The sequence below is a fragment of the Epargyreus clarus genome, unplaced genomic scaffold, assembly GCF_041222505.1.
Source record: "Epargyreus clarus isolate Ecla_fem2 unplaced genomic scaffold, WU_Ecla_fem_2.2 ptg000029l, whole genome shotgun sequence".
Classification (NCBI taxonomy): domain Eukaryota; kingdom Metazoa; phylum Arthropoda; class Insecta; order Lepidoptera; family Hesperiidae; genus Epargyreus; species Epargyreus clarus.
Window position 1 is genome coordinate 1,970,908 of NW_027332235.1, and position 23,311 is coordinate 1,994,218.

Sequence of the window (23,311 nt, forward strand, 5' to 3'; positions counted from 1 at the left end):
CGTCTTGACTACAGCAGTTGTAGCTTCTGGGGCGCCTTGTTCAGCGCCGATGCTTGTATGTTGATTTTGAAGTGTAGACAAATCACTGCTTGCTTCCATTATGAAATCAACTTCCGTAAAAATTTCAGGATTGAACGGGTAAATGCCTGTCGCACGAAAGCCATTCACTGCAATTTCCCCCGAGGTACTTTTGAGGTATGCTCGCCCGAAAAGCTCAGCAATGTCGTAAGGCTTGAGCATTCTTTCAGAATGCAAAAGAAATTTGCGAATCTCCTCACTGTAATGAGGGCGCCCATGAAAGTCTTATCCAGTGGCTGGAGTTTATGCGTAGTATGTTGTGGGAGGCTGACTAAGGTGACATGATTTTCGCGGGCTAGATCTATTAATTCTAAATTGCGAGTGTGACTACGCTAAGAAGAGTGAGGTGCTTATCTTCAAAGCAGGTAGCAAAACTTATTCCTCGGTACCACCGTTATATCTTGGTGGTACCCTATTAAATAGAGTAACTAAATTTAAATACCTTGGTCACTGGGTCACCGAGGATGGCTTGGACGACACGGACATAGAGAGGGAACGCAGGGCGTTGGCTGTCAGATGCAATATGCTGGCCCGAAGGTTTGCGCGATGCGATAAAAGTGTTAAAGTCACACTTTTTCAAGCCTACTGCCAATCGTTTTACACCTGCAACCTCTGGACCAAATATTCGCGGAAGGCATACAACGCTCTGCGTGTTCAGTACAATGACGCTTTTAGGGTGCTGATGGGGCTGCCACGTTACTGCAGTGCATCAGGAATGTTTACTGAAGCGCGTGTAGATGATTTCTATGCGATCATACGCAAGAGGATCGCATCCCTGATGCGACGTGTGACTGGCAGCACCAACAGCCTCGTAAGCGTCATTAGTAATAAGATCAACAGCCCAATAATGAGCCACTGGAATATGGTGCACGTGATCTCCGCGGGAATGTCGCATAGAAAATAATTTTAGTTGTATTGTCATATTTGTTATTTATTATTATTACTTTTTGTTTCTTATTTTTAATTATAATAAATTTTACTAACATAGGTTTTTAAGTACAATGTAAATACTAACAAAATATGGACTATGTCTGAATTAAATGGAAATAAATAAATAATGTCCGTCAAAGATGAGCAACACCGGAGAGGCTTCACTTGGATTAGTTTTTTCAATAAAATGCTTGAACCATTCGGTGAAAAAATTTGATTGAATCCAACCAGATGGATGAACTTTACCCATCGATCCTGGTGGTGCACCTTTCATTAAAATATCCGTAAAGTTTTTCCTCGGGAATATCATCATGGGCTGCACAAAGATACCCGAGGCACTCATGCAGCAAACAAGAGTACATAGCGACCCTCGCTCTGCAGCAGTCAAGGCTCCTATCTGTTTCTTCCCTCTTTTACCTACCACCTGCGGCACTTTTGACTGCACAATTGTTAACCCAGTCTCATCTACATTAAAAATCCTATCAGGAGGATAATTTATTTTTCTCATTTTTGTTTCCAAAGTATCAAAAAATTCTTTGACTGCTTTACGGTTAAATCCTCGAACACGAGCATACGATGTCCCCATAGGTCTACGTAATGATAAACTATCTCTAAGTCGCTTCAAAAAGTGATCCAACCAAGCACGCCCTGCTACTTCATTTCTAAAATTATTTTCAATGTTGTTTTTTAATGCCAACTGATAAGCCATTTTTCGGACATCCATTCTAGTAAGCCCATAGTATCTAGACTCCATAAACAAAATATATTGTACTAACTTCTCTTCTAGAGTGCACCAGTAACTCCGGAAATTCTTGTGAGTCCTTTACTAATCGTTTTAGTGTAGACCTTGGAACAGAAAATATTTTTACAGCCTTTTTATACCCCATGACCTTTGTTCTCACTGCTTCAATTGCTTTTTTCATTTGGTTAGGATCCCATGTTTTCCTTTTCTTTGAAGGTGGAGATAACACACTTTGTCGAGGCATCTGAAAGCGGAAAATAAAAAAATAAGGAAAATAATACTACCGTATATGTAATATGGCCCCCGGGACCATAATACAAACAACATGAGGGGGCCAAATTGCAAAAACTCAAGAAATTATAAACAAATCATAACATAAATATTATATGATATGTTTTAAATAATTACCTTCAAAATTCTGTAGAATAACGTTTATTAAACACTATGTACAAATCACTAAAGCTCAAACTCACTTATTTCCAGTAAAATGTGATAAAATGCAGAGAAACAATAAAAGTTTGCTACTTTCGTATTTCGACCGGACTTATTGGGTTAAAATCAACGATGTCACAGGACCTTCGCGTTGCACCAAAAGAAATCTAGATGGCGCGTTTCTGAACTATAAATATCGAAGGGGGCCAATATACCTGCAGGGGCCACATTACCACCTTTTCGTCTAGTGTTTTCAAATTCAAGATGAAGTATACTGTCTATATGTTTACTGTCTTCTTTACGGTACTGTAGCCATCTTATTTTGAGCCAATTAACAGTATTGCCGTCACAATCCACCTTAGCATTCCTAACTAATATTGTGTTTAGGTATTTAATATCTACTCAGCCTTCTTTTCCCATTTTATAAACGTAATATTGATTTTCTGGAAGCTTTTCTTATAATCGTTTAGAATCCGGATGGTTGAAATATTGGTATACTCTTCTTAATCAGTTCAATAGTCTTAATGCCCTAACAGATAGGATGATAATCAAAATTAATTTCACGGTACTCATAATACATTTTTTTGGTTCAATCAAAAATAGTTTAGTTAGTGTTAGTTTGTTTTTGGAACTTGTGAAATGATGAAATTATTATGAATTGAAAACATATTAATAAATGAGTCATATAGAATCAAAAACGGCAATCTCATTTTAAGATATTTTTGACAGATCAAAAAAAACTGTTTACGAAGCCCAAAGACTTACTAGGGATTTTTTTTATACTTTTTTATTGATTGGTATGTTCAGGTATCTTTTTAATAATAAGGTTTTCAACCTACAATTGAAAACAATGGAGAAAATCAAATATGAAAATCCAATAAAGCCATGTCCGTCTTTGATCCCAAACTATGTGAAGATGGCCACATTTGACACCAAGTCATGGATAGATCGCCATGTTTGTATTCAACGAAAAAATGCAAAATGTTAGGGTTGTGCAAAATGAAAAAAAAAATTGTTCAAGTATTTTTCATTTATTTAACCAAATTGTAATCTAAACTTAATCTACTACATATTGCTGCTAATGACAGCGATTCCGCGACACATTGATTTTAATCAGACTTAACTAAAATGCCTTGCTGCCAAATTGCGTCTCTATAATCTCAAGTCTAAAGTCTCAATTAGCTGGCTCCTTCAGCGGCAATCATAGCGGTCATGACTTACTTGATTGCAAATGGATCAGTCATAGAAAAGAAATTATAAACGATCTACGCTATTTAATCCACACGTTTCATGTCTCGACTAAAATTAGTTGAGTAAAATAAATGCTGTTACCTGATTGGTCCATTTGTAATCGAGTAGGTCACGACCACTCCGGTCAGCGACCGGGGTGAAGGGGCCAGCATAATTTAGACTTTATCCTAGAGAGAATAAGGACGCAATTTGACCACACTATATTTTAGTTTAGTGCGACTAAGGTCGATGTGTCGCGGAATCGCCGTCAATATCTATCATTTGTTTAAATTCGTAATTCGTGAACTTCCTCCAAAAGTTCTTGGCAGTAATGTTCTCCTTCAGGCGGAGGAGTGTACTGCAGACTCTCCTGAGTCGTTATAAGGTTTTTGTATATTTGGAGAGATGATATATCTCGCCAGTCTTTACCGAAATGTTTAGTTAACAGGGTGTTAATGTCATTAACTTTCTTGTTATTCAATGCGACAGTTTTCCGCAGTGGTCGTGCATTAATCATAGAAATAGTTTTTTGCTTCTTGCAAATGTTGGCAGCTTTTCCAACGTCACTTTTATAAAAGTATTCGCCTCTCACAAGAACATTACCAGGCTTTTTGGACCGAACCAGTATGAATCTTTTGCATTCTTTAAACTTAACGTTCCAAGAAGTTGTTGGTGTCAAAATCGACCGGGTTGTTTCTCTCCAATCACTGACAGGACACTCATCACCAAATTGTATAATGGTAGAAGTCTCAGACACAATAGCTTTGATCTCATCAGGATGCAAAAAAACTTCTTGCTTTTTCATTTTTTTTTCTATTATACCAAATGCGCGATCCGGGGGCATGTAGGAGTGTCCTGTAACTGGGAACACGACTTCTAAGTTCTTGATAGTCGGACATGTCAACAACCACTTACAACATGCTGCAATAACAATGCTATTTTTGTTCTGTCCCCCACACCCATCCGCTACAAGGCGTATTTTGTCAATTCCTGTTTTATTAGTTTCAGTAAGTCTATGAAATACAGCTGATGCCACCAAATTAGAGTCTTTGTGGAACTCGTCCTCAGTGCAGCAGTATGCAAAGACTTTTTCTTTGGTCATTGGCTGATCGGAAGGTCCTTCTACCATGGTCAAGTTATAAAAGTAAAGTTGACGGCTATAATAGCATATTTGATCTGGCAATTTAGGAAGGGGAAGGTTTTTTTGGCAGTCGAAAGAGATAATTTTTAATCCATCTGCCTTTTCGCGCAATTTCTCAAAAAACGCCTTTCCCCTTAATTTATGCACTCTTTTTTGTGTTATTAACAAAACTCTTTTGTTGGAATCAGTTTCAGTTTTAATTTTTTCTGTTAGCTCGAGGCATGTTGAGCAAACATCCGTACGCGGTGATCCAAATCCGAGGTTGTAAAAATTGTTAAAAATGTATCTAAAGTACGACAGCTTCACTTCAACATTTGCCCACTCAGATTTTTTGTACATTTCAAAGAGTTTTTTTATATTTAGCTCAGCAGGCAAGTATTTTCTTACTGCAATTTTAGCCTTTCGGCAATAATGCGACTCTGTGCACTTCAAACTTTGTATAAATTTGTGAACAGATTCTTTTTGTTTTGAATATTTTTCAGTTTTTCGAAACCCACCACGTCTCTCGTGTGCTATTTCTCCCGCGTAATAAAACATTTTCATGACATAATTTACCCTGTGTTTTGTGATTCCAAAGATGTTAAGAAAATGTTTTTGGCATATAGGTATTCTCTGTTTATTAACAAATACAGCATATTTTATTGAAGTTTGTTTCGTAACTCGTGGGCGCGTCCTCTTTGAAATGGCCTTAATTGAACAAAATTTTAAAATTAGTGCGTCTTGACTTTTTTTGTCCTTGTGGGCATAAAATTTGCTGTGTAGATTATGCATATCAGACATCGTTATTTTAGAGCATTGGAATGAGGGTTGGTCATGTTCACACACACGCGTGGGTAGGCATTTGGACGAGTATCTGAAAAAAAAGGTTAGGAAATTGTTATGATTGTTTTTTTTACAGAAGTCGATACATTAGCATTAATTTTTCTAGTTATAAAGGCTATCATTAACAATATCTCAATAACCACTCATCCGATCTAAGTAACAAGAATTACGAAACTGCTTAGATTCAAACAAAAAACAAAACATTAAAATCGGTTCACATAATAAAATGTGTAATAAAAAATAGGTAACATTAAAAAACCTCCCCCTTTTTTGGAGTTGGTAGAAAAATATACTCCGACAATTTTTATCTGAAATGATATGATAGAAAACGTTTTTTTTTTAATCTAGGTACTATAGGTCCATTTACCTATTAATGATAGTATTTATACTCAAAATTTGAAGCTAATCTATAATGTCTTTCATGACATGACATATCATATCATGTAAAAATATTTCTATCTATCTATCTATCATGTCATAGAAATACATGCCTAAATAATAAAATATTATTACATCATTTGAAATACCTATCTTCGTGAGTGTATCAACCCTAGTTAGGAAGCTTACCTGTTTCTCTTTGAGATATTCTTCTTCCAATTTTCTTGATCTTTTTGCCGTTTCCTAGAGAAACGGTTATTTGTAGTGGTGGGCTGATCATCCATAGTCAGAATTTCAGTTGATTTATTCACTTTTAATCCCTAAAACTTCAATAAAGTAATAAAAAACACAAACACGCATAGTATGAAAAACTCGTTAATCGCCATCTTGTAAAGAGGCGAAATGCATTGCTGTGATTGGTCGAGTGCACAATAGCGCCGTTTCTGACTCTAAGCTGTCGGAATATTGCCACCTTTGTAACTAAGCTAGCATTTTGTATTTAATTTACTTAAAATATTGCCACATTTGATTCTGATGTGTTAAATAAACTTATGAATTTCAACTTTTTAAATTTTTCTGCATCATTAGGTCACAACTGCCAAAAAGTGAGATTGCCGCCTTTGATTCTATATGACTCAAATGTGAATATATTTTTTATTAAAAAGAATAAGAGACAAAGTACAATTAATACAAACAACACAAAAAAAATGCCCGGTTTTATTATTCACCCACGCTTGCTTTATATTTTTCACTAGAGTGCACTTTCTTCAGAATTGTTTTGTCGTGCTTAATTTTGTCATAAAATTCACTGCTTGACATGTTCAAGTTGAATTTGCACGTAAGCAAGGCTTCCACAACGCATTCTTCCATTCTCCCCCGATCGTCAGACCACATTTTTTTATCTGTAAAAAAATTCCTTCCACTGGCGCTGAAGTACCGGGTAGACACATAGCAAACTCCACATTTTTTTTTTAATTTGACACCTCAATATGCTGCTTGTGTAAATGGGTGAATACCTGGACCCATTTCTGGGAGTAATTAGCTTCATTAGAATTTTGGAAGAAGCTTTTTGCCAATAACACCTCATCAAACAGCTCATCAATCATTATTTGGGTTTTCGATTGAGGTTTTTGCATTTTATTTATATTTTCTGCTGTTTTTTCGATTTCACTCCAGTTGAGCTCATTTTTCAAGCATCCACTCAAAATCTTCAGCCCCGTCGAAGCTCTTTTCCCACAATGTTAAATACGATATGCAGCGCTCATAAAAAGCGTGAACGTCACTCATGAAGTTTTCGACATTTATGGACTTTTTCAATTTATTTAAGAGTTGTTTAGCTGCTTGTGAAAGAAATTTGTTTTCCATCCTGTTTTTGAAGATTGGTTTTTAACTTTGCCAACTCCATACCTACATCTGTCGCCGTTGAGTTAACTCCATGCCTACATCTGTCGCCGTCTTCTCCATAGACTCAATGGTCTTGTTGAATACATTTAACTGTTCGAGCACAAACCAAAAATAAAGTGCTCCAATTTCTGTTGTGAAGAACTGTCGCAATGCGAGCGGGCAGTTTACTTGAGCAAGAAAATAAGATTTCAAGCCTTCGTATAGCTGCAAATCCTTTCCACAGCTGGTAATAAAGACAGAAATCTTGTATTTCCATGTTTCACTAATTTTTTGTACTCGATGTCAGCTGTCTCACAAAACTCTTTTAAGTTTGTGACGCGTACAGTATATATACACAAATATTTGTATATTTTAACAACGATAGCCTCTATTTCGACAGGCAGACCATCAACTGCATGTTGAATTGTATTGTGAATGATGTATGCGCTGCAACCAATGCCTTTTATGTTAACGCCGAGACCTTCCTTGAGCCTGGAATAGACGTTGTTGGTGCCCCGCCTGTTTACCCCTCCGAAATTCGTATTACAGTTATCACCACAGAAAGCAGCCACCTTGTTTTCTATTTCGTGTCTTTTGATTATCGACATTATGTGATTTGCCAAGATTTCAGACGTTTCTCCGACGACAGATCGAAAATCGAGTAACTTTACAGATAAACCTCTCACAGGTACTTTGTACCTCAATTGCCAATCAAGTGCCAATTTAACATCATGTCTGTTTGAAGTATCTGTTGAAATGCTCAAAAAATTGCATTCTTTTAGCTCATCGTGTGGTTCATCTCTTGCCATCGGTGCGATCACTCCCGTGATGATCGCTTCGCACTTGGTACGCGCAGACCCGAATTTGGGCTCAAATAGCTTCGATATTAATTTTGAGAAGCAATCAGATGTTTTAAAACTTATATCGTGCATTGCTGGATGGAATGCAAAAGTAGCCTCTTTAGCAGCAATGGAAAGTTCATTTTCTGCGGGTTCGACATTTTTGAATAACGATGTTATGGTAGATGAGCTTGCAATTACACGTACGCTGGCCTTGTGTTTCGAGCACTTTAGAGGATCCTTGATGTCCGCTCTTCCACCGTGTGCTATTGAAAACTCTGATAAAAACTGTTGACGTTGACATTTCACTCTGTCGTTATGACCGCAGAGCTTTTTAAGAAACGGATTTTCAAGTTCTTTTGTGATGTACAATTTCGTTTTGGCATGCTGGGCCAGTACGATAAATATCTGTTTCGACGAAAAACACAGGCGGGCGACGAGGACGTAAAAAAAAAACTGAACGCAACACGGTTTAATAGTGGACACGTGCAGTAGACACGCTTGCATGTGCACAACTGACTGAGGTAATAAACTTTCACGCTGACGCACGCAGTGGGTATCACTCGTTCTCGCTCGCTTTTGTTTCGTCTTTGGCACGGGTGGCACGGGCGGCGCGGCGGGGCGCGGGGGAACGATTGGTTGGGATGTCGGTGCTGTTCAAGTTTGACCGGGACGCCGCGACTGGGATCTCAAACCGGGACTATCCCGATCAAACCGTGACGTATGGTAAGCCTAGATATAACCAATATTGTGGAACGATGGCTTAGCAACTGCCATGATAGTCACATCTTCAATAGCAACGTAATCAAAGGACGGCTAGAAGATGGTGAGTTTGCAGGTTTTTGGTTGTTAGGAGATAAGGTTATGCTATGAAACCATACCTTTGCGTAACTACACCTTTGCGTAACCACACCTTTGCGTAACCCCGATACTGACGCAGAACGACTATATATGAAAGCCATATCAGAACTAGAAATGTTGCAGAACGATGTTTTGGTTTCTGGAAGAAAAAGTTTCTAGAATTAGCTTGGAAGTTGAGGATAAACACGAGAAGCGCTCAAAGCACTATTGTTGCTGTGGCCGTCCTCCAATATTTGCAAAAAATTTAGAGACTCGCTGCCATTAGTACCTAATACCTTTAATGATTCTTCGAATTCATCTTCATCTGATGAAGACGCATCGTATTTAAAAAACTATTTTGGTATGAATATGGAAATGGAATTCATCCAAGATTGCAAGCTTCTTTTCCCTCAAAGCATTTTTAATTATATTTGTGTTTGTACCTCCTTGTTTCTTTTTAACTAAACCTGCAGGTAAAATAGTAATTGCTAAGTTAAAGATTTTTCATGATGTTAGATTAACACTTTATCGATAAAGAATATTAATAATGAAGTAAATATTACGTCGTAATGTGGGCTATTCAAAAGATAACTTGTCTTCTTTTTTATTTTCCGGTAGATGCACAAAACTGTCATGAACTAACTACACAAAAATAAATGGATAAACTTCCGTTTAGCCCATACCTCCGATTGATCTGAATTTTGGTACTCATGTTATTACTACCATTGGCTACGCTGAGTTCCCAGTCAGTAGGACTCCTCTGTCCTGGAAACCAGCTGTAGGGGTAGCAACATACGTCAGATCCTGTGTCTATCAAAAATCACTATGGTCACTAGTTTTGTCTGTGACAAATAAATGGTGGCCGCAAAAACCTACAGAACAACAACCAACTCCCGGCCTAATTGTTTGTTGCCCTTGGAGTTTTCCGAACTCCAATTGTAAGGTGCGATGCATTTGTTAACATTGCTACCAATTTTTTTATGGTACCAGCATTGTTTTGGTACGTTACCCGCTGGAGTTTTATTACGGAATAAGTTTGGTCGATTGCGACTGAGGGAACGTGTCCTGCCATTCTGCTGTGCTGGGGTGAGAGCAGCTACCTCTTTTCTTAGGTTCTGTAAGCCCTCTACTAAAGAATTCAAAAAGAAATTTGACGAACTATTCTCAACGCTTAAAACTTTGGGGGGACCTGATAGTAGCTCCATGATCTTATCAACTACCTCTGACACTTTGTCTACGCTAAGGTAAGCTTGGGCCGCAAAAATGGCCTGAACATGTGTTGGAAGCCTGCGAAGCCAAAGCTGCTTCAACACATAATCATCCCTCAGCGTTGTGCCAGCCAGGGAGCGAATATGCCCCAAAAAGGTTGATAGCTTGCGATCCCCTAGCTCCTCATCACTAAGACGGCGACGAACACGTTGTTCCTCTGAAGTGAACAGGCGACCGATTAATTCCCTTTTCAACGTCTCATACTTATTTTCTGCTGGAGGGTTCATAATAATATCCTCTATTTCATTGATTACCCGCTTATCAATTGTGGCAATAATGTGGCTGTATTTCGTAATGTCAGCGGTTATGCCAGCCAAGTGAAACTGCGCATCGGCATGGGCAAACCACATTGCAGGCCGTTCAACCCAAAAGGGTGGCAGTTATGCAGAAACCTTACAAACGGCTTTATCTATATCCTGTTCTTGAAACCTTTTTTCAAGCTCAACATTCTTAAGCAACAGGGTCTTAATTTTGTCTTTATATTGTTCTTCAGCCCTGACTATATAAAGAAAAAAAAGACAAAAAATAATACCCAAACCAAATTACTATGTTGTGTTGTTATAGAAAAAAAAAACATTCACAACAAAAAACAAATATAAACACTGACAAAATTTACATAAAAATAAAAATGACAATAAGGACAAAACAACGTTACAAAAATGGGACACAAAAACAACCAATAGGAACCAAAGGTAAAAATGGTTAATAAAAGATTAACATACACAAGACTTGGACAAACACAACAAAATATAAAGTTATGTAAAAATTAGAAATACCAGTGAGTAAAATGAATCAAATAAAATAAAAGTCCAAAAGGGTACACGACGGAAACTAAAATTAAAGTTTATTTTATACTTGAATATACTGGAATGTCAATGTTGTCAGATTGTCAATAGTCTTGTGCTTAATCAGACTTCTTAGGGTTCGCACCATAGATATATTATACTAATAGATTGGCAATCCGAAAGAGTCAGAGCATAGTATACGTGTGTGTTAGAGCGAGATAGACAGGCGAGACCATTCACGTATCAGCCTGTATCAGCCTGACGTTTGTTATCGTAAAAATAAATCTCGCTTATTTTTAAAGATTTCTAATCAAAAACAGTTAAAACAGTGCCTAGTAAAAGTGTTTAGCCACGGTTACGTGTGCTGTACCTGAATGTAACACATCCAAGAAAGAAAACCCACAAAAATACTCATTTCACATGTAACTACTACATTAATTGTTTAGCTGTTTAAATGCAATATTTTACACTTATCACGAAAGTGTTATATACCAAAAGATAGGAAAAATCTTCGAATTTTATCACATAAACACTAGAAATGCACAGAAATACAAATAAAAAAATTAACAAATACGTGAATAGTTGCTATTTCTTATCAAATTTTTGGTGTTGCTTATTGATAATATCGATAAAAAAATATCGATATTTCTAATTCTAAAGTATATAGTTTAAATAGGCTGCGTGCAACTTATATAAAATCTTATCCGACCTCACCTTTTAATTTTGTGGGTTTAATATTTTTTGGGTGATTTTATCTATGTAAATTTTGATAACGTCTTTTTAAACTTATTTTTAATTAAGGTATATCATAGGCCAATCTATACTAACATTATAATACATACATAAAAAAGTAAAGTTTGTAATATTGTTTGTTTATTTGTAAGGGCTAATTTTCGGAAATACTGAACCGATCATGAAAATTATTTCACAGTCAGAAAGTTACACTATTCAGGAGTGCTATTGACTATATTTTATTATGATTGAACAAAAAGTTCAATAACCTTATGAGTAAGGTAAGGTAAGGAGTATGAGTTCATAGTTTTTTTTAACCCCCTTACACCTGTCAAAAGATATGAAAACTCCATAAACTGCATCAATTTATTATACAGGTAGCAAGCAACTACTACAATTTGTTTCATAGCTACATATTTGCGCGCATTGATGTTTTTCTTTATTTTATTTATAGGCGGTCTTCACTAGTATAATTTCTTGTCTTTAGCGATTGTATCCTCTTTAAGTTACTAACTGAACAAAGTAATAAACAAATTTGTTATTGATATCTTTATTTCATCGATATCGATACATTATTAGCAGTAACACTAGCGATGCACACTTTGGCATTTCACATACACATAAATAATCAGTTTTTAGTCTCGCTTGACGTTTCATATTGCCAATCTACCCTACGTCAGTAGGATAATATATCTATGGTTCGCACTGTATTAGTACAGTCGGCTAAGAGTACTAGTACACTATATTAGTACTATTAGTACCCAATTTTTTTATAATATTATGCGATTAGTCTCTTCTAGTACACACACTATAGAACACCTCTTATGAAGCGAAGTAGCGCTTTTCATGGAATTGGACATACATTTGATTTTCCTTCATACTTTTACAGGCTTAGGACTGTCATTCTATTTTGTGATAAAATGGCGTATTTAAAAATTAAATGTATGTACATTGATTAAATATTTACATATTGTTTTTTTTATAATTGTATATTTACATATATTTTTTATGTCTTTTTATTGCTTTTTTTGCTTTTTTTATAATTGTTTTTTTTTTAGGAGTTTTTATTTTCATATATATTTTTTAACTTTTTATATACATTTTTAGTTTTGCTTTTTACTACTATTATATGTACATATAATACTATTATTTACAATGAATACTAACTATCCTATTATTTACAATAAATATTACTATTTTTTTATAAATAAGCTATTTACATGTTTGCGTGTAAAAATAAAACTTGCGAGACTTTTGAGTGCTTTAGTAATTTTCGCCTATTATTTATTACTAAGCCCGCTCCTGAAAAAACTCTTTCACAAGAGACTGATGTTGCCTGGATGCACAGTCTCTTTAGCACCAACTGGTACAAGTGTGGATATATATTTTTTCTTGACTGCCACCACTTCAGAGGATCTTCTTGTCTATTCAAATACTCCTCATCAAGGTATCTGTCGAGTTCCCGAATACCTGCAGCAATTGGATTTGACAGCCGTGTAGGCTGAGCTAATTCGGCATCAAAATCATCCCAGATACAGGTTTGGCTTGCTTTTGTTTCTTTCTGGGGCGGTCGCTCGGGTTGTTCAGGTTGTTCCAAATTATGATTTGGTAATTGTATACTACCTATTCTGCGGCGTAATCCTTCTATGGCTCTCTCATAGGACTAAGGTTTTGAATCCCCTTTTTTTAAATCTTGGATCTAAAATACAAGAATCCGAGTAAAGGATATTAGTTTCTAAGTCATGGAGTCTAGTCAGCAACTGAGCTTGTAATTTCTCCAGCAGCGTGTGTACTTTTACATTTTTTGGGTATTGATTTCCTTGGCGACATGTTTATACATTAAATTAGTGAACACTAATACTTTAGAAAGAGTCACATGTTTTTCTGAGCTTATTTCTGTTGTGATTTCATAGAAAGGCTTTAATATTGGCAATAAATTTTCAATAACTTCCCAGTCTGCGTTCGTCAAATTTAGATCGTTTCGGATTAGAGCCAATGTGCTTATAACGGCTTCTTTTATAGTAAAAATTCTGTCCAACATCTCATAACAGGAATTCCATCTCGTTGGACATTCCTGTTTGAGCTTCAATATCGGTAAATTCATCTGTTTACTTTCCAACCTTGACTGGGCAGCGTAACTTCGCTTAAAATGTTCAACTATTGTTTTTATTTTTGGAGATCCTTCATTGCTTCTTTACCAGCAACATCAGCATTCTTATAGGCCACACAGTCATCGCATTGATCCTTTTTAGGCACGAAGAAACCAATATTGTATTCTGATTTAAATATTTTGCGGTAAGTATGAATTTTAACATGAGGTACGTTTCTTGATATGCAATCTTTTTTGTAGTCATTAAACAAATCGGTCAAGGTTTTTCCACCATCGATGTATTGTTTTGTCGTTTGTTTCCGGAGGTAATGACTTTCAATTCTTGGTATAGATTCGATATGTTCTTTAACAATATCTATCATCTGTGTAGGGATCCCGGTGCTGCTGTGCTTTCCCCTTTTCTCAATGATCTCCGTAGTTCCTTGTTGATTTTTACCATCTAAAACAGTTCTTATAGGTCGATCATTTATACCAAGGGTATTCTTAAAAAAAGTTTTACAAACCCTTTGTTTTTTGTCATCTACATGAAAGTAGAATGCATTTTTAAGTTTTCTGTTGCTGTCCACTTTTTTATATTGGTACTTTGGGACAATATTGGTCATATGCATAGCAATATAATCTCGCTGTCGCATCAGCGACCCCATCTTCCAATAATTATCAAAAAGACCTTGGCGAATCTCCTCTGAAATAAGCTCACGACACTTAATTCGACATTTTTCGTTACACGGCGGTCCTATTTTTCTTTCAGGCACGAATTTTAATGAAGCTGAGACGTACGATTGACCCTTATTTCGTAAAATCTTGGCTAACTTTTTTTTGTTTTGAACACGTGCTCTCTTTTGGGCACGGACAGCAGGAACAGGCTCATTAAAGCTAGTCTCATTATTTTCAATGTCTGATACAATATTATTTGCGTTTGATGGAGTATTGTGTAAATGTGTGTCGGTTACAGCATTGCTTGCAGTAACTTCAAGTTCCATAACTGGAATCAAATAATTGCCTTGTTTTTTGAGTGCTTTACTGGTAACAGTGGAATTTGTTGATGAAGAGTCTGACGATGAGGAACTTGACGTCGACGAAGAGGATGATGATGAATGGATGAATCACAGGACCTTACTGAACACTTGCGACGACGTCGTTTTCTTGAAGGTAAGTATGTACGATCATCATCAGAAGCTGGTGAGAAATCGCCGTTTGATCCATTACTTAGGTTTGATGTGGATGAGTCTCTTCTATTAACCGCGATATTCAGTGGTTCATTGCATATTATGTTGTCACCTGAATACTCGGGCAAAGTAGATACTGATGGTGCACAGTTTTGTTCAAGGCTCTTTTGTTCTTCAATAAATGTACATTGTTCATCAATATAATTTGCTTCCATGGGTTCATTTTCTATATTGTAATTAGAGAAATTTTCCATATTTGTAAATAATTGTCTTTTGACATTTCTTAGCCGTTCTACACTGTCATTAGTTACACGTCGTCTTAACTGCAAAGTACTCAATGGATTGTATGAAGTCTTATACTCCAATTGTTCAATGTGCGGAATATCTTGAGATCTTTGTTCATTGGTACTTGCATTGTGATTTTCAAGACAGCTTCCAACTATGTCTCGTAGCTTTTTAATTCGCTCAGAAGGTAGTGGCATCGTTTACTGAAAAAAGTTATTTTATTTGAAAATTATCAATAATTATTACTACCTATGTTCGTAAAAATTAAACAAATAATTGAACCATAAATTAAGAGAAAAATATTTTAAATCAAATTGCCCAGAATAAACCAAAGTACCTACTAACCAATATACCTACTCGTATCTGGCTCAACGACACAAACGAAATTGGTTAATTTTTTTACCAAGATCACAATAATGTAATTGTTATTAGTGCCTTTATAGCAAATTATGTCATAATTAGATGCATTTCCATTTTAAATGTATGGGTACCAAATGCCACTAAGCAAAAATATACATAATTCAGTAAAGCGAGAACTAAAATTCTCGAAAGCATAATGTCACTATGCGTATAGTGTCGATATTACGCACATAAATTCTATACTGACTACGAGGTATAACGTCAGTAAGCTTATTATGTCAATATACATTAAAAAATGAAGCTACTTTGCAAAAGTCATAACGACATTTTCATTATAGTGTAATTATGTTAACTGTTTAAAAAAATCAGGCTATTGTTATTTAATTAAAGACACTAAACAAAAAATGTCGTTATGACATCATTATAGATCTAAAACTTACCGATTTTTTAACTGCTTCAACGTCTCAATGCGTAAAGTGTCACTATTCCTTGCACTGAATAATCATTCACTGTTGACAACTCGTTGCGTAATGGTGAATGTGTCATTCTGCAGTCACAACTCATGCGTTTCGCGCGAAACAACGTAACGTCATTATGCCATCTAGCAGATTCTACGTGAACTATTAAAACCAGTGTTTTTGGAAAAAATAGGGAATAGTTCATAGTATAGATGGCGTTACTTAGCTCAAAATTGATAATTTTTGTTTAATGACGTTAAGGAAATTAATGTGCGAATTGTAGTATTGAGTAGTAAATTTAAACCGAGTTTCTTATACCATTTCACAGACTTTCTTAGTGGCGTCGAGTAGGAGGCCAACTGATCAGATAGATCTACAGCACCTTTGGCTTTATTGTAACTTAAAGCCATTTTAGGCTTCAGTACTTTTTTATCACGCTTTTGAGTAGACTGGAAATGGTCCGTGTGTTTTGTGGATAACATTAATACGTCGCGTTTGTCTTTCCATTTTAAAATAGTTATACCATCGATGCTCTCAGCTACTGTGTAGTCGCCCCGCTTTAGCTTTGCGTTGACGACGTCCTTTGGTAAGCCTTTACGGTTTCTTCTTATCGTTTCTACCAGATGCATTTCTTTTTGTATCAGTTGTCTTGCCAATGTAAGGCTGGTGTACCAGTTATCTGTAAATAATGTATGGCCTTTGTCGAAAAGGCCTTCACACAAAGATAGTACTATGTTGGTCGGAGTTGTATTTTCGAGATCATTTTTACCCGCGTATACCTTGATTTTATACGTGTACCCGGGAATCGTACACAGTTTAAATTCTTTAATTCCATATTTATGTCTCTTTTGTTAATTATATTGTCTGAAAATGATTCGACCACGAAAAGGTACCATACTTTCGTCTATACATAATTCTTCTGCTGATGAAAAATTTTCCTGAAATTTTCTATTCATAAAATCATAAAGTGTTCGAACGCGGTGCAGTCTATGTGATCTATTATCGTCATCATTTTCTGAAAAGCGCAGCATTTGTAATAGTAATTCGAAGCGATTTCTCGACATGACAGTACGGGGAAAAGGATGTCCAATGATATTATCTTTGGACCAATAATCAGATAATCTGGGAAGCCGTACTAAGCCCATAAACAAAATCAATCCAAAAAAATTTTCATTTCATGAAGGTTAGTGGGTACCCATTTACGAATTCGTGCACATTTAGTAGCATTAGGTGTTTTTGTTATAACATTTAAAGCAAACTTATTTGTATTGTTAACTACAGGTTCCAATAAATCGTTAGTTACAAAAAGCGATAAGCAATCCGAAGGCGTCATATTGATCATGCAACGTATAATACCCGGCACGAGTCGTGAGCACAGGTGGGCAGTAGTGGGGGTAAGCTCGCGCATGTACACTTTTGGCCAAATTTATTCAGTACCGTTTTTTACCAAAATGACTGATAGGTATATTTATACAAACTAATTAAAATATTAGTGGTACTTGAAATTTTACTTTGATAGAGTAAAATGTTGTAGGCCTTCGTGAATAAAATATAATAATCTCAACTCAATAAAACAATATAATCTGAGTATAACTGTTTTTCTTTATTTTTCAAATTTAAATCGCCTCAATCTGAAGGAATAGGTAATATGCCTTCCATAAAACTAGACGCTGCGTTGGTGCTGGTAGAGGCCACTGGCTCATTAATCTCCTCAACATCGTCACTGTCCTCATCCTCCGAATTGGTCTCGGAGTCATCGTCACCAACGTGAATTATAAATTCTTCTGTCATTGCATCCACTATGTGATCGCTTTTTATATATTCCTTCTCATTTTCCTTTACTTTTTGACATAATTTTGTCCATTCATTAGCTCCCATTAAATTTACTTTTTCCTTAACAAGACCCGTTACGTGGCTAACGTTCCAGGTCACATTCTTACTGCCGACATAGCCTTTTATTGCAGCCCATGCCATCTTAATGGGATTGAGGTCTGGGTGGTATGGAGGTAATCGTATCACATCGTGGCCGTGTTCAGCCATAATCTTATCAATATTAAATTTCTTGTATTAATCTTTATTAATTTTTATTAAATGATGTAGTTGGGGCTTCAGCATTCTTTCTTCGTGTTGAATCCCTTTTTCCCTTAACCATCCCAGCATCTCAGACTTCCTGGCATTTGAACTTGGTGCAGGGTCATACTGTTTGTTGTGGTAGGATGCATTATCTACTACTAAAACAGATTTAGGAGGAATGTTTGGGATTAACTGCGTGCGAAGCCATTTTTCATAATTGTCATAGTTCATGTTGTCGTGGTAGTCCCCCGACTTAGTACCTGCTTTAAATGTGAGCAGGGCATTTGTCACAAAACCTGTCTCAGTTCCTGCGTGGACAATCACGATTCGTTGCCCTTTTGATATAGGCTTTTTTAGGCCTTTTGTTGTGTCATCTGACCATGCCTGAGACGATGAATGGGACGAATCTACGTATGATTCATCCGTATAAATAATTGTTCTTCCCTCTTCTCGGAATTTTTGCATTTTTTGCAAATATGTTATTCGCTGGAACAAGATAAGTTTCTAGATAAGTATTTTGTTAATCCAAATGAAGTGAATAATATTTACTTTTACGATTTAGTTTATCTTAGCAAGATCTAAGATTTACGATTATTAAAGCTTTAAAAGCAACACCACGTGACTTAAAAATTTAAGATGAATATTATCTAAAAATATGAAATATGAACATTATATATACCTGGAAGCGAATATGGGATTGTTCGATCAAAATTTTCCGGTTATTCTCGGTTTTTCTCCACTTGAAACCCAACATTTTTATTATACGGCGAAGACTGCGCTCAGACCCTTGAAAATTTATATCTGCCCGCAACTTTTGTCGTAGTTTTTCAATGGTGGGCATTTCTTTATTGGTGAGGTGGTAGTTTTGAATACACCTTTTAATAACCCCCTGGTCAAAACTATCCACATCTGTGACAGGGTGTTCTCTTGGTCTTTTCTTTCCTGGTGTTCTGAATACGACCAGAAATTCTGAACTATTGGCTTCTTTAACGATCCGCCGTACAGTTGCTACTGAGGTGTTGGTCGCCTCCGCTGTTTGTTTATAAATTTCCAGCATTCTTTTGTCAATCCCTAACTCGGCGTTGTTCTTTATGAAGCAATAAACAGAATAGACCATTTGCCTTGCCTGTCTATTTAAAACGGTATTTTTTACCCTCGGCATTTTTTAAAACCAAAAATTTTTATAAAACCAAAAATTTAAAAACAATAATTTTATAAAACGAGAATTTTATAAACTTAAAACAAATACTCTAAAACCAAAAATTTAAAAAACACAACACTTTTATACACCGAGATAATAAAAATAAACTACATTAAAACAAAAACACTTAACAAATACGAAATAACAAAAATAAAATACTATTTTAAAATTCAAAACGTAAGTCGCTAAAATTGCACGAAAGTGTACAGTAGCCGAATGACACGCGAGCCTCCAATAGACGATGTGCATTGACTGAGGAACCAATCGCGTGCAGCTCGGCACCCCGCCCCGCCCCCATGGCTTCTTCATTCCGCTAAAGAGACCGAAACATTAACTACTGCGCAGCTGTCAGTTGTGCTCACGACTCATGCCGGTCACTATATATGATATGGCGGGCCAGGAAATTCGGTAAATGGAATAATATGTCGTTGGTCACCTCTTGGCTGGGTCCACGTAGAACATTGTTTAGTGCTGGAACTCGATGCAGCTGCTTCAGTATTATCGGAATCGCTGTCCTCACTGCCCGAAACTATAACACGACGTCGCTTTCGTCGAGGTGGTTGAATAATATCTGAACAATCACTATCCGAACTTGTTACATTAAAACTGCTATTTAATATAGATAATTCAATATTTTCTAACTGAGTTAAATGGTCGTCGGTTATTTCAAACTCATTCTCGAAACTATCCATTTTAATGCAAACGTGTATTATGCCTAGTTTACACGGGCTTCGTAGCTAAGTGCTTAGTACTTGTCACTATACTAAGCCTCAATATGACAAGTGAAAAGTAACCGTTTACACGTTGGAGCCAGTAAAAGTTATTAGTGACCAGACATTCGAAATGGAGCGACGCCGCCGCCTGATTTTGCGCAGTGTGTTTAAGCAATATTCAAACATTATTATTTCAAGCATGATCGAAGAGCTTGAAAGACAAATATTAAAAAGAAAACGTTTGTGGACAAGACAGTGGTTACTGCGCAGAGATGAACGGGGCCATTCTGCTCTTCTATTAAAAGAACTAGCAACCGAAGATCCAGGAGAATATAGAGTAACTATGAGAATGTCAACGGTACAATTTGATATTTTATTAGAAAAAGTTGCACCAGCAATTCAACGACAAGACACAAATATGAGAAGTGCCATACCAGCTAAAATAAAATTGGAGGTTACTTTGTCATTTTTGGCAACAGGAAGCAGCTACCGCATGTTATCACACGTGTTCAGAGGTTCTAAACCAGAGATTTCAAAATTCATCCCCGAAGTCTTGGATGAAATTTACAATCAACTTTCGGATTACATGAAGGTAAAAAAAAACGATATGTTTGTTTATTGTAATTATTAGTGTAATCATTTCAAATAACATAAGTACCCGGAAAATTATTGTGTGTGCTCTTCACAGTCAAGTGTCATTGCTATGGCCTGTGATAGGATATTTTCATCAGAAATCAAAGCAGGTGTGGATGGATTACGTAACGATCCCGCAGATGAGATGCTTTCCAATGTTTCATTGGAAGCAGATACATTATTGTACATGTAGTTCTCGATCGCTAGTTCACTCAAAATATTTTGTATTCTCATTTGTGCAATCATACTTCTCTCGAATGATAATTCTCTTAACTGCACTGCTACGTTCCTTGCAAACACATCGAATCTATCTTCTTTTTCAGGTACATCCCTATTGACAGTTTCTTGTAATTTTTTTAGTTCTCCAATCGCACGAAATATTCCTTTCCGCTGTGAAACATTTATACTGGAGGTACTTTGACGTTGTTCCCCCCTTGGTTCCGAAATAGATTCACCCTCTGAAGTGGAAGCCATAGAGATTATTTGCTCGCTACTTGTAGGATTATGTTGCTCGCTACTTGTAGGATCATGTTGCTCGCTACTTGTAGGATTACGTTGCTCGCTGCATGTAGATCCGTTAACCTGAAGAATAAAATTGCATTTCAGGTTCCTGCTACAGAAGATGAATGGAAGAAAATAGAAAGAGGTTTCAGTACACGTTGGAACTTTCCAAGGGCTCATGGTGCTATAGATGGCAAGCATATATAGTACTGGAAAAAATTAAGGGATCAAAAGAAAATTCCAAATTTTTCGGTAGTTTTCAACAGGCCGTAACTTTGAGAGAAATGGTCGTACAGGAAATAAAAAAAAGGAAATTGTAGCTCCAAGTGTCTAGTTTTTGGATTAGAACTTCAAAATTTTGTAGCCTCCGCGGTTTCTGAGTAATCGTAGAAAAACCAGCAACAAAAAAATTTTCAAAATTTTTTTAGTTTTTTTTTCGGTCTACGGGCGTGGAAAAAATTTTTTTAGCTTAACCACCATAAGGATCGGATACTTTGTTCATATAGCTTTAATTTCTTTTTTTAAACACCCTGATACGTCCACTCCTCGCTGAGATATCGGTCTTCAAATGGAAAAGGATCTTTTTGTCTTTGATTATCGATATCTCAGCAACCAATGATCGTACAGAAAGTTAAAGATGGGTTTCAAGAACTTGAATAAATTCCCCTTAACGACTGTCTATTGTTTTTTCGAAAAAAATTTTTTTTCTTTCTGTCACATGAATTTGAAAATGCAACAAAAAAAGGGCTTTTGGTGTTTTTTTGGAAAATCAAGCGCTGGATCGTAAATATTGAGGAAACCACTAATGTTAAGTGTGCCTTTTACAGTTCAATATGTCCACAAAAACCCTACAAAGAATCAAATTAATCCAGCCAGCCGTTTTTTTGTTTCACTTGATCGAATTTTTGAAAAAATTAAAGGATCATGTTTTTTGCTCCGAAAAGCTCATAATTTTTAAAAATGAGAAAAAAAATTGTTTTTCCGAGCTTTTTCCACATTTTTGTTCCAGAAAGTGCTTAAATTTTCAAAAAGAAAAGAAAAAAAACTCCGAAAAAACAATGGACAGTCGTTAAGGGGAATTTATTCAAGTTTTTGAAACCCATCTTTAACTTTCTGTACGATCATTGGTTGCTGAGATATCGATAATCAAAGACAAAAAGATCCTTTTCCATTTGAAGACCGATATCTCAGCGAGGAGTGGACGTATCAGGGTGTTTAAAAAAAGAAATTAAAGCTATATGAACAAAGTATCCGATCCTTATGGTGGTTAAGCTAAAAAAAAATTTTCCACGCCCGTAGACCAAAAAAAAAACTAAAAACATTTTGAAAATTTTTTTGTTGCTGGTTTTTCTACGATTACTCAGAAACCGCGGAGGCTACAAAAATTTGAAGTTCTAATCCAAAAACTAGACACTTGGAGCTACAATTTCCTTTTTTTTTATTTCCTGTACGACCATTTCTCTCAAAGTTACGGCCTGTTGAAAACTACCGAAAAATTTGGAATTTTTTTTTTGATCCCTTAATTTTTTCCAGTAGTGTATGTATTCAAGCACCTCCTGACTGTGGCAGTGATTATTTTAATTATAAAGGAAGCAACAGCATCGTGCTAATGGCCGTCGTAGATGATGATTACTGTTTTATATATACTAATATTGGCGCAAACGGCCGGTGCTCAGATGGTGGGGTTTTTCAGAACAGTTCGATTTTTTTGTGATCTCGAAAACAATATGTTGCCAAACAATGGATTTTTTGTTGGAGATGACGCATTTCCCCTGAAATCATATTTATTGAAACCTTACAAGCATAGTCCTTTGACCTACGAGCAGAAAATTTTTAATTATAGATTGTCAAGGGCCCGAAGAATCGTCGAGAATGCTTTTGGCATCTTAGCCAGTCGCTTTAGAATTTTTAGAACAACTATATCTACTAATCTCACTGTTACTGATCGCATTGTTCGTACAACATGCACTATACATAACTGGCTCAGAAAAACTTCAACGACGTACCTAACCACGAGATGTGTTGACTATGAAAATTTGGATTCTGGGGAAATTATTCCAGGATTATGGAGGGACGCCAACTTTCATTTGCAAAATATTCAGCCAGTGGGTAGTAATCACTCGTCAAGAATGGCCCGACAATTGAGAGAAAGATATACGAATTACTTCGTAAACGAAGGTGCCGTATCATGGCAATCTAGAATGATCCAT

At 36.2% G+C, this 23,311-nt stretch overlaps 1 protein-coding gene, 1 long non-coding RNA gene and 1 pseudogene across 2 annotated transcripts; all 3 read right to left on the reverse strand.

Annotated features, from left to right (window-relative positions):
• Positions 1 to 3,194: 3,194 nt before the first annotated feature.
• Positions 3,195 to 6,389, reverse strand: LOC140754295 (uncharacterized). Its single transcript, XR_012103639.1, has 2 exons — positions 5,943 to 6,389; positions 3,195 to 5,406 (listed from the first exon to the last, which is right to left on the reverse strand). It is a non-coding gene; the product is annotated as an uncharacterized LOC140754295 (long non-coding RNA).
• Positions 6,390 to 9,687: 3,298 nt separating this feature from the next.
• LOC140754557 (uncharacterized) lies at positions 9,688 to 10,434 on the reverse strand. The gene has a single exon (XM_073089599.1). It carries the CDS (start codon positions 10,432 to 10,434, stop codon positions 9,688 to 9,690), a length of 747 nt encoding a protein of 248 aa, XP_072945700.1.
• A 7,076-nt stretch (positions 10,435 to 17,510) lies between these two features.
• On the reverse strand, positions 17,511 to 19,101 carry LOC140754325 (uncharacterized; annotated as a pseudogene).
• Positions 19,102 to 23,311: the final 4,210 nt, after the last annotated feature.